Source organism: Schistocerca americana, chromosome 1 (genome assembly GCF_021461395.2).
Source record: "Schistocerca americana isolate TAMUIC-IGC-003095 chromosome 1, iqSchAmer2.1, whole genome shotgun sequence".
In the NCBI taxonomy this organism is placed as follows: Eukaryota; Metazoa; Arthropoda; class Insecta; order Orthoptera; family Acrididae; genus Schistocerca; species Schistocerca americana.
The window spans coordinates 163,716,370-163,729,114 of record NC_060119.1 but is presented as its reverse complement, the minus strand read 5'-3'; the positions used below and the strand labels follow the sequence as shown (position 1 = coordinate 163,729,114).

At 45.8% G+C, this 12,745-nt stretch overlaps 1 protein-coding gene and 1 non-coding gene across 2 annotated transcripts in view; one reads left to right on the top strand and one right to left on the bottom strand.

Moving 5' to 3' along the window:
* LOC124612703 (glutamate receptor ionotropic, kainate 5-like) overlaps positions 1-12,745 on the bottom strand; it is a 132,458-nt gene that overhangs the window by 74,282 nt on the left and 45,431 nt on the right. The window contains exon 2 of the mRNA XM_047141093.1: positions 4,752-5,387. Coding sequence (XP_046997049.1) covers positions 4,752-5,387 — 636 coding nt within the window. The remainder of the gene's footprint in view (positions 1-4,751; positions 5,388-12,745) is intronic.
* On the top strand, positions 933-1,007 carry Trnas-cga. Its single transcript has one exon. It is a non-coding gene; the product is annotated as a tRNA-Ser (tRNA).

The window sequence follows — 12,745 nt, the reverse complement described above, 5'->3', positions numbered from 1 at the left end:
TTGAAACATATACGAATACTTCAGTCGACGCCACATTGGGCGACTTGCGCGTCGGTGATGAGGATGAAATGATGATGACTACAACACAACACCCAGCCCTCAGTAGAGAAAATCTCCAGCCCGGTCGGGAATCGAACTCGGGCCCACTTGCATGGGAGGCGTGCACGTTACCACCCAGCTAAGCCGGCGGACACTTTTAGGTATTTTTGCCGATTCCCCACATGTGTATGTTACTATATTATTCTTATATTTGTAGTTCTGTTTGTATATATCTTGTGAGCCGCACTTACGTAAGCAGACTGACCAGTAAACTCCCGTTTCCCGCTCTCTGCAGCTATTTTCTTTGGTTCCCCTTCTCACTGGCTCCTACTTCAGTCGTTTCCGTCGCCGCTGTCATCTGGCTTCTGGGCCGCCTGCACTAGTTACTGCCATGCGGGGTAGCCGAGCGATCGAAGGCGCCTTGTCACGGTTCGCGCGGCTCCCCCTATCGGAGGTTTGAGTCCTCCCTCGGGAATGGGTGTGCGTGTTGTCCTTAGCGTAAGTTAGTTTAAAGCTTCCAGAATGAGATTTTCACTCTGCACCGGAATGTGCGCTGTTTTGAAACTTCCTGGCAGATTAAAACTGTGTGCCCGACCGAGACTCGAACTCGGGACCTTTGCCTTTCGCGGGCAAGTGCTCTACCAACTGAGCTACCGAAGCACGACTCACGCCCGGTACTCACAGCTTTACTTTTGCCAGTACCTCGTCTCCTACCTTCCAAACTTTACAGAAGCTCTCCTGCGAACCTTGCAGAACTAGCACTCCTGAAAGAAAGGATATTGCGGAGACATGGCTTAGCCACAGCCTGGTTTCGCAGGAGAGCTTCTGTAAAGTTTGAAAGGTAGGAGACGAGGTACTGGCAAAGTAAAGCTGTGAGTACCGGGCGTGAGTCGTGCTTCGGTAGCTCAGTTGGTAGAGCACTTGCCCGCGAAAGGCAAAGGTCCCGAGTTCGAGTCTCGGTCGGGCATACACAGTTTTAATCTGCCAGGAAGTTTCAAAACAGCGCACACGCCGCTGCAGAGTGAAAATCTCATTCTGGAAACATCCTCCAGGCTGTGGCTAAGCCATGTCTCCGCAATATCCTTTCTTTCAGGAGTGCTAGTTCTGCAAGGTTTCGCAGGAGAGCTTCTGTAAAGTTTGGAAGGTAGGAGACGAGGTACTGGCAGAAGTAAAGCTGTGAGTACCGGGCGTGAGTCGTGCTTCGGTAGCTCAGTTGGTAGAGCACTTGCCCGCGAAAGGCAAAGGTCCCGAGTTCGAGTCTCGGTCGGACACACACTTTTAATCTGCCAGGAAGTTTAGTTTAAGGCTGTTTGGTCCCATAGTACCTTACCACAAATTTCCATATTTGCACTAGTTACTTCCGTGTCGTGCCGTCCAAGCGGTCGCTGCGACTGCTGGTCCTACTCGTGATTTCAGTTACTTATATTTACAGTATTACTGAATTCATTTCTGTCGAGAAGTTAGTGTTTTTGTTCGAGTCCCATGTGGTGTGATTCCCCATGACTCAATGGCCCGACCGCCACACATGTATGTTCCGATAATTAATGCGGGTACACCACTTCCCGCAACTGTAGCTTTCATTCTAGTATATTAGCTACATGTTACCTGTACGTTAGTAGCCCCTCTTGTTGTTCATATTGGGTGCCACCTGAAGAGAAGGCTTTAAGCTCCGAAACCGACAGTGGAATAGATTAAGAAAATTACTGGCAGCTGAAGCGGATATTATATACAGGGTGTTACAAAAAGGTACGGCCAAACTTTCAGGAAACATTCCTCACACACAAAGAAAGAAAATACGTTATGTGGACATGTATCCGGAAACGCTTACTTTCCATGTTAGAACTCATTTTATTACTTCTCTTCAAATCAGATTAACCATGGAATGGAAACACACAGCAACAGAACGTACCAGCGTGACTTCAAACACTTTGTTACAGGAAATGTTCAAAATGTCCTCCGTTAGCGAGGGTACATGCATCCACCCTCCGTCGCTGCTGATAGTGCCTGCACACGCTGTACATGGTACGGAAACAACTGGTTCTCCCGTAGCACTCTCCATACAGTGACGTGGTCAACGTTACCTTGTACAGCAGTAACTTCTCTGACGCTGACATTAGGGCTATCGTCAACTGCACGAAGAATTGCCTCGTCCATTGCAGGTGTCCTCGTCGTTATAGGTCTTCCCCAGTCGCGAGTCATAGGCTGGAATGTTTCGTGCTCCCTAAGACGCCTATCAATTGCTTCGAACGTCTTCCTGTCGGGACACCTTCGTTCTGTAAATCTGTTTCAATACAAACGCACCGCGCCACGGCTATTGCCCCGTGCTAATCCATACATCAAATGGTCATCTGCCAACTCTGCATTTGTAAACATTGCACCGACTGCAAAACCACGTTCGTGACGAACACCAATCTGTTGATGCTACGTATTGATGTGCTTGATGCTAGCACTGTAGAGCAATGAATCGCATGTCAACACAAGGACCGAAGTCAACATTACCTTCCTGTAATTGGGACAACTGGCGGTGAATCGAGGAAGTACAGTACATACTGACGAAACTAAAATGAGCTCTAACATGGAAATTAAGCGTTTCCGGACACACGTCCACATAACATCTTTTCTTTATTTTATTTGTGTGTGAGGAATGTTTCCTGAAAGTTTGGCCGTACCTTTTTCTAACACCCTATATATATATATATATATATATATATATATATATATATATATATATATATATATATATATACTCACATCTCCAACTCACTGTCCACACACATTTGTAGTGCCCTAACCACTGTACTCATTACTCATGGCAGTCGATATATATATATATATATATATATATTCCTCAGTTGCGAATATTCACCTGATCAAATATTTAGTACTTGCTGTTTATGTTGTAAAATTGTGGGATACGGGAAAAAACTCAAAACCGGTTCACTTCGCATCTACAAAGTAGGAAGAAGACGGTTATTCTCCATTGTCAACGAGATTTATTTAAAATTACAGCAAAATCCAGACCTTTAGCCGCTTACAGGCGTTGATAAATATCAAGGTGGACAGTTGAAAATGTGTGCCCCGATCGGGACTCAAACCCCGGATCTCCTGCTTAGACGACAGACGCTCTAGACGTCTGAGCCACCGAGGAGACAAAGGATAGCGCGACTGCAGAGACTTAACTCTGGCACGCTCCCCGTGAAACTCACATCTCCAACTTACTGTCCACACACATTTGTAGTGCCCTACCCACTGTACTCATTACTCATGGCAGTCGATCTACCGATTCCCGTAAGAGTTTGGGTAATGTGAGTACATCCGCACTGAAGAAGATCATTGGCCGGTAAGCCTCATACGGTATCTGTTCTTTCGGAGAGTAAGAATTATCACCACTGTTTCTGACGCCGAAACTCGAAGACTTATTGTTTACTTTGGTTACTTTCACTCAGTTACTCGTATGGTGTTGCGGTTTGCGGAACTCTGTTAACCCACCAAGAATGCTGTCAGCCCAGAACCGCGCGGTCACACCGATCGGTGCTGTCAGTTTGGTAACTTCGTGTAGGTCGTTGTTCAGACGTTTCGAAATTCTAACTCTGCTGTCCCTGCACACGTACTGAGTCATGGCATACGTTGTTGACAATAGTGACTCATTAAGAATAAACTGCAGTATTCATTCAGTGAGCACTAGACGTAAAAACAGTATACGGTTGCATAGCACTGTACATTGTTCAGAAATGGTTGCCTCAGCCATTGTAAGGAAAGGTGTGCATAATTCAGCCGGTTTCATTTTCAGTAGGCTTACTCTGGAATGGAATAAAGTGTGATAAACACATAAGTACTCAAAACCAAGTTGAAAGGTTTCCTCGCGGTGCGAGTCTGGGCGAGAGAATTGAATTCTACGTTGTACTCAGAGATCTATGACATCACTAACTGCCTGAGAGCCGGCAGTGCAAGGAATGTGGAATTCTGCGTTGTACTCAGAGATCTATGACATCACTAACTGCCTGAGAGCCGGCAGTGCAAGGAATGTGGAATTCTGCGTTGTACTCAGAGATCTATGACATCATTAACTGCCTGAGAGCCGCCAGTGCAAGGAATGAGTTCCCAAAAATAGTAATGTCAGCTGCACCTGTTGCGTAGAACTGTACAGGAGTTGTTCGGAGTATTACCTATAACGAGTTACTTATTTGTATAGCCCCAGTTTTTGTTGTTTTGTTAATTATTTAACTCTTCGTTAATAAATGTTGCAATCACCATTCCGTAAACTACGTGATGACTCTTTCCGTAACTAAAAAGCTGTGGTTCGCATAGTCCGACGGAACGTAAGAAATAAAGAAATAAAAGCAATGCTCTGAGATGAGTAAGCTGACTGCGTGCCCCCCACCCCCCTCTTCCCGCCTCGACCCATTTGTTGTTCCCACTGATGCACAGGGCAGAAGCTGAAGCAGAAGTCATTCAACAAGGTGAAGACCTCCATGATGTTTTCTGCATGGAATAGATGGATAATGTTCAACGTCACAAGTCAGGGAACGTAATTGAAGTCTACGCTGCACTCAGGAACCGATGACATTACCAACTGTCTGAGGGTCGTTGGTAAAACAAATGAATTCTCAAAAATAATAGTGTCAGCTGCACCTAACGCATGGAACTATGTAGCTTTTTAGTAACGGATGAGACTTAAAAGATATCTACTTTGTAATTATGTTGAAACTTACCACAATGGATGCCACCACCTTTGTGCGCTTCAGGTCCAGTCTCCTGACCGCTACTTCGCGGACAGCTTTCCAGACGACGGCAGCTGACCTATCCCAGTACCCCAGCTCCGAAACAACGAGTTCGCCGTGTTTTCTACGCCTGTAGGCTTCCAGAATTGTGTACTTACTATCTGCATCCCTTCTGCCTATAAGCACCTGACTGTCAACGAGGATGTTCAACTCACGAAATACTTCACAATAAAAACAAGTTTCTACAGTCTCATCCACTGAAGTATCGTCACTAATTCCTTTAAAGTTGAATTCAGAGTTTTCCTTGCTGGTGCGAAAAGGAATTTTAGTTACGTGCATACTGTTACTGTTTGTGTACCCCGTGCTTCTTATTGAACTGGTCCTATCACTTAAGTCATAGACTTCCGTTGAATTGCAATCTTTATCTCCCAGCTTTATTAAATCCGTCGTTATTGTATTGTTGAAAGTGGGCACGGTAATATGTTGTTCTTTTACGAAGTTTTTTCCGTTGTTTATCCGTGTTGATACAGGTAACTTAATGTCAGTGGCAGTATCTGTGAGTCCCAGAGCACTTGCAGGAGAAGCATCGTGCAGGATCAGCCAAACATGTGGAGGTTTGAAGAACTCCTGTAAAGAAAGTGGTAAATGACTTTTAGAAACCGTAGCCATTATTTTACTATAAATTACAGATTTAGATTATCATGATAAGCATATAAGAGAAAAGGCGGATTATCACTGTGCACATTCAGGCCTCAGAACAGTGTGAAAACATAAGACAATTATTTGATTCAATTTTTGGTGTTTGATTTCCACGCCGTCTCTCTGGAGATCCTGCAAATATCTCACCATTTTGCTTAAAAAAGGCACTTGGAAGTAGAGTGGATCACTGCCTCTGAAAAATGCTCGTCTGCTCAATGTTTTCATGTTTTTGTTGTTGTGGTCTTCAGTCCAGAGACTGGTTTGATGCAGCCCTCCATGCTACTCTATCCTGCGCAAGATTCTTCATCTCCAAGTAACTACTGCAACCTACATCCTTCTGAATCTACTTATTGTATTCATCTCTTGGCCTCGCCCTACTATTTTTGCCCTCCCTGCTGCCCTCTGAAACTAAATTGGTGATCCTTTGATGCCTGAGAATGCGTCCTACCAACCGATCCCTTCTTCTAGTCAAGTTGTGCCACAAATTCCTCTTCTCCCCAATTTTATTCAGTACCTCCTCATTAGTTACGCGATCTACCCATCTAATCTTCAGCTTTCTTCTGTAGCACCACATTTAGAAAGCTTCTGTTCTCTTCTCGTCGAAACTTGTTATCGTCCATGTTTCACTTCCATACATGACTCCATACAAATACTCTCAGAAAAGACTTCCTGATACTTAAACCTATACTCGATGTTAACAAATTTCTCTTCTCCAAAAGTCGCGCGGGATTAGCCGAGCGGTCTATGCGCTGCAGTGATGGACTGTGCGGTTGGTCCCGGCGGAGGAGTTCTCCCTCGGGCATGGGTGTGTGTGTTTGTCCTTAGGATAATTTAGGTTAAGTAGTGTGTAAGCTAAGGGACTGATGACATTAGCAGTTAAGTCCCATAAGATTTCACACACATTTGAACATTTTTTTCTTCTGGAGCAAGGCTTTCCTTGCCATTGCCAGTCTACATTTTATATCCTCTCTATATCGACCATCATCAGTTATTTTGTCTCCCAAGGAGCAAAACTCATCTACTACTTTAAGTGTCTCATTACCCAGTCTAATTTCCTCAGCATCACCCGATTTAATTCGACTACGTTCCATTATCCTCGTGTTGCTTTTGTTGATGTTCATCTTATATCCTCCTTTCAAGACACTATCCCTTCCGTTCAGCTGCTCTTCCTGGTCCTTTGCTGTCTCTGACAGAATTACAATGTTATCGGCACACCTCAAGGTTTTTATTTCTTCTCCATGGATTTTAATTCCTACTCCAAATTTTTCTTTTGTTTCCTTTACTGCTTGCTCGATATACAGACTGAATAACATGGGGGATAGGCTGCAACCCTGTCTCACTCCCTTCCCAACCACTGCTTCCCTTTCATGCCCCTCGATTCTTATAACTGTTATCTGGTTTCTGTACAAATTGTAAGTAGCCTTCGCTCCCTTTATTTGATCCCTGCCACCTTTAGAATTTGAAGCAGAGTATTCCAATCAACATTGTCAAAAGCCTTCTCTAAGTCTACAAATGCTAGAAAGGTAGGTTTGCCTTTCCTTAATCTTTTTTCTAAGATAAGTCTTAGGGTCAGTATTGCCTCACGTGTTCCTACATTTCTACGGAATCCAAACTGATCTTCGCCGAGGTCGGCTTCTACCAGTTTTTCCATTCGTTTGTAAAGAATTCATGTTAGTATTTCGCATTCGTGACTAATTAAACTGATAACCTGGTAATTCTCACACCTGGCAACACCTGCTTTCTTTGGGATTGGAATTATTACACTCCTGGAAATGGAAAAAAGAACACATTGACACCGGTGTGTCAGACCCACCATACTTGCTCCGGACACTGCGAGAGGGCTGTACAAGCAATGATCACACGCACGGCACAGCGGACACACCAGGAACCGCGGTGTTGGCCGTCGAATGGCGCTAGCTGCGCAGCATTTGTGCACCGCCGCCGTCAGTGTCAGCCAGTTTGCCGTGGCATACGGAGCTCCATCGCAGTCTTTAACACTGGTAGCATGCCGCGACAGCGTGGACGTGAACCGTATGTGCAGTTGACGGACTTTGAGCGAGGGCGTATAGTGGGTATGCGGGAGGCCGGGTGGACGTACCGCCGAATTGCTCAACACGTGGGGCGTGAGGTCTCCACAGTACATCGATGTTGTCGCCAGTGGTCGGCGGAAGGTGCACGTGCCCGTCGACCTGGGACCGGATCGCAGCGACGCACGGATGCACGCCAAGACCGTAGGATCCTACGCAGTGCCGTAGGGGACCGCACCGCCACTTCCCAGCAAATTAGGGACACTGTTGCTCCTGGGGTATCGGCGAGGACCATTCGCAACCGCCTCCATGAAGCTGGGCTACGGTCCCGCACACCGTAAGGCCGTCTTCCGCTCACGCCCCAACATCGTGCAGCCCGCCTCCAGTGATGTCGCGACAGGCGTGAATGGAGGGACGAATGGAGACGTGTCGTCTTCAGCGATGAGAGTCGCTTCTGCCTTGGTGCCAATGATGGTCGTATGCGTGTTTGGCGCCGTGCAGGTGAGCGCCACAATCAGGACTGCATACGACCGAGGCACACAGGGCCAACACCCGGCATCATGGTGTGGGGAGCGATCTCCTACACTGGCCGTACACCACTGGTGATCGTCGAGGGGACACTGAATAGTGCACGGTACATCCAAACCGTCATCGAACCCATCGTTCTACCATTCCTAGACCGGCAAGGGAACTTGCTGTTCCAACAGGACAATGCACGTCCGCATGTATCCCGTGCCACCCAACGTGCTCTAGAAGGTGTAAGTCAACTACCCTGGCCAGCAAGATCTCCAGATCTGTCCCCCATTGAGCATGTTTGGGACTGGATGAAGCGTCGTCTCACGCGGTCTGCACGTCCAGCACGAACGCTGGTCCAACTGAGGCGCCAGGTGGAAATGGCATGGCAAGCCGTTCCACAGGACTACATCCAGCATCTCTACAATCGTCTCCATGGGAGAATAGCAGCCTGCATTGCTGCAAAAGGTGGATATACACTGTACTAGTGTCGACATTGTGCATGCCCTGTTGCCTATGTCTATGTGCCTGTGGTTCTGTCAGTGTGATCATGTGATGTATCTGACCCCAGAAATGTGTCAATAAAGTTTCCCCTTCCTGGGACAATGAATTCACGGTGTTCTTATTTCAATTTCCAGGAGTGTATATTGTTCTTGAAGTTTCAGGGTATTTCGCCTGTCTCATACATCTTGCTCACCAGATGGTGGAGTTTTGTCATGGCTGGTTATCCCAAGGCTGTCAGTAGCTCTAATGAGATGTTGTCTGCTCCCAAGGCCTTGTTTTGGCTTAGGTCTTTCAGTGCTCTATCAAATTCTTTAAACGGTATCAAATCTCCTATTTCATCTTCATTTACGTTCTCTTCCATTTCTATAATATTGTCCTCAAGAACATCGTCCCTGTATAGACCCTCCATATACTCTGTTGTGGATTGGCAAAACAGCCAACCCACTATGAGAGGAAGCCGAAAGGCACGCGTTTTAGCTCACGCAGGCTGGCGTGAGGTCTGGCACAGGTCAAGGAAACGAGACTAGCAAAAAAGGACGTAGCTGTGGAATACTTAACTTTAATCCATAAATGGTGAACATCACTCTTGATGGTACATGTTTTACAGCATCAATAGTAACTGGTAATGGCGCCTTGCTAGGTCGTAGCAAATCACGTAGCTGAAGGCTATGCTAACTATCGTCTCGGCAAATGAGAGCGTATTTTGTCAGTGAACCATTGCTAGCAAAGTCGACTGTACAACTGGGGCGAGTGCTAGGAAGTCTCTCTAGACCTGCCGTGTGGCGGCGCTCGGTCTGCAATCACTGATAGTGGCGACACGCGGGTCCGACGTATACTAACGGACCGCGGCCGATTTAAAGGCTACCACCTAGCAAGAGTGGTGTCTGGCGGTGACACCACATACTCCTTCCACCTTTCTGCTTTCCCTTCTTTGCTTACAACTGGGTTTCCATCTGAGCTCTTGATATTCATGCATGTGGTTCTCCTTTCTCCAAAGGTCTCTTTAATTTTCCTGTAGGCAGTCTCTTACCCCTAGTGATATGTGCCTCTACATCCTTACATTTGTCCTCTAGCCATCCCTGCTTAGCCATTTTGCACTTCCTGTTGATCTCATTTTTGAGACGTTTGTATTCCTTTTTGCCTGCTTCATTTACTGCATTTTTATATTTTCTCCTCTCATCAATTAATTTCAATATCTATTCTGTTACCCAAGGATTTCTACTAGCCCTCGTCTTTTTACCTACTCGATCCTCTGCTGCCTTCACTATTTCATCTCTCAAAGCTACCCATTCTTCTTCTACTGTATTTCTTTCCCCTGTTCCTGTCAATCGTTCCTAATAATCTCTCTGAAACTCTCTACAACCTCTGGTTCTTTCAGGTTATCCAGAGATAGCCAACATGCTTAAATTCCCACCTTTTCGCAGTTTCTTCAGTTTTAATCTACAGTTCATAACCAACAGAGTGTGGCCAGAGTCCACATCTGCCCCTGCGAATGTCTTACAATTTAAAACCTGGTTCCTAAATCTCTGTCTTACCACTATATGAACTACATGAAACCTTCCAGTGTCTCCTGGCCTCTTCCACGTATACAACTTTCTTTCATGATTTTTAAACCAAGTGTTAGCTACGATTAAGTGATGCTCTACGCAAAATACAACCAATCGGCTTCCTCTTTCATTCCTTATCCCCATTAGATATTCGCCGACATATTTTCCTTCTCTTCCTTTTCCTACTATCGAATTCCAGTCCCCCATGACTATTAAATTTTCGTCTCCCTTAACTATCTGAATAATTTCTTGTATCTCATCTCGTCGTCTGTGGAGCTAGTTGGCATATGAACTTGTACTACTGTTGTAGGCGTGGGCTTGGTGTCTGTCTTGGCTACAATAATGCGTTCACTATGCTGTTCGTAGTAGCTTACCCGCGCACCTATTTTTTATTCATTACTAAACCTACTCCTGTATTACCCCTATTTGGTTTGTATTTATAATTCTGTTTCACCCGACCAGAAACATTGTTCCTCTTGCCACCGAACTTCACTTCCCACTAATTTTAATCTATCCATTTCCCTTTTTAAATTTTCTAGCCTACCTGTCCGATTAAGGGATCTGACATTCCACGCTCCGATCCGTAGAACGCCAGTTTTCTTTCTCCTGATGACGACGTCCTCCTGAGTAGTCCCCGCCCGGAGATCCGATTGGGGGACTATTTTACCTCCGGAATATTTTACCCAAGTGGACGCCATCATCATTTAACCATATAGTAAAGCTGCGTGCCCTCAGGAAAAATTACGGCTGTAGTTTCCCCTTCCTTTCAGCCGTTCGCAGTACCAGCACAGCATGGATTTCGAAAACATGGTTTATGCGAAACTCGTATAGCTCTTTTCTCACACGGGTCAAGGCAAGCAGACGGATGCAGTATTCCTGGACTTACGAGAAACATTTACTCAGTATCACACGAGTACTGATAATGGTACGACCACATAGGATGTCAAACGAAATCTGTGACTGGATGAGGATTTCTTGGTTGAGAGGATGCAGCTTGTTATCTGGGATGGAGAGACGTCGACATACGTAGAAGTAGCTTTGGGCGTGATCCTTGGAACTGCTTCGGGACCCTTGCTGTTCGTGTTGTATATTAAAGATACGGGAGACAATTAATAAGAACCTCAGATTTTTACGGATGATACAATTGTCTATAATGAAGTATTCTCTGAAAAAAAAAAACTACACAAATATGCAGTCATATAATGACAAGATTTCAAAGTGAAATAAAAATTAAAACACCTGCATTTAATTTATTTATGCAATAGGTTCCGGTGTTCCATAACAGCATCTTCAGACCCCTTGATCAACGTAAATTGGGTGGAATCCAATCTCGCGTGCCCTCACAACAGGAGTAAATAATGACTCGTCGGTTGATGAACGAAGGGATAGTGTCGTGCAAACTAGAGATAATAGTGGCTCCTGTTATGACTGCACACGAGATTGGATTCCTTCCAATGTACTATCGTCAAGGGGCGTGAAGGTGGTGTAACGGAACACCGAAACTCCCTGCCTAAAGAAATGAAATGCAAAAGAGACGGCTGCAGTTGTTTTTAAATTTCATTTCATGTTAATAAATAAATGGTTCAAATGGCTCTGAGCACTATGGGACTTAACATCTGAGGTCATCAGTCCCCTAGAACTTAGAACTACTTAAACCTAACTAACCTAAGGACATCACACACATCCATGCCCGAGGCAGGATTCAAATCTGCGACCGTAGCGGTCGCGTGGTTCCAGACTGTAGCGCCTAGAACCGCTCGGCCACCCCGGCCGGCTTTCATGTTAATAGCCTGCGTCCTTGTAACCATCTATTACAAGGAGGGACATACAAACAGGTTTCAGAGTGTTTCTAAGACCGGCTGAACTAAACTCTGCGATCGGGCCTGGAGGGGCGCGCAGTGAAGATCGTCCGCCGTGCCATATGGCGTCATTCGGCCGGGCTGCTGTGTGGGTGGGCGTGTTGACACACACCGGCCTCCCGGTCGTCGGCTATTCAGACTGTGGAGGAGCTGCTTCCCATTCAAGCAGCACGTCAATTGGCATCTAGAGGCTGAGCGCACACAGTTCAAGTCTTTCCACGAAGAACAAAAATTCCTGGCAGTAGCGGAAATTGAACCAGGGTGCTCCGTATGATCCTTAGCCGCACTGATCACGCAGCTACTGAGGTGTACTGCAAGAGTGGCTGCTTGCTTTAGAAGTTCAGAAATGTAAAATGTGCCCTCCAAAAAACGTAATATCCTACGATGAGAACGAGTCACTTGTAGAATCAGTCAGCTCGTATAAATAACTGGGTGTAATAGTTGGTGAGGATTTGAAATAGAATGCTCTCATAGGTTCAGTCATAGGTAAAGAAGGTAGTTATCTTCGCTGCATTGGTGGACTACAGAGAAAATGTAATCAGCATGCAAAGGATTCTGTTTACAAAACATTCGCACGACATGCCCGAAATATTGCTCAGTTGTAAGGGATTCATGCCTAACAGGAATATCGAGGGGGCGGGGGGGGGGAGAGGGTCGAAAGCATACAGACAAGGGCAGGGCGACTGATGATACGGGAGAGCCTCACGAAAACCTGAAGTGGCAGACGCCTGGAGATAGCCGACAACTATCCCAAGAAAACCTACTTGCGTAGTTTCAAGAATTAGTATTAAGTGAAGACTGTAGGAGTATAGTACAGCCCCCTACATATCGCTCTT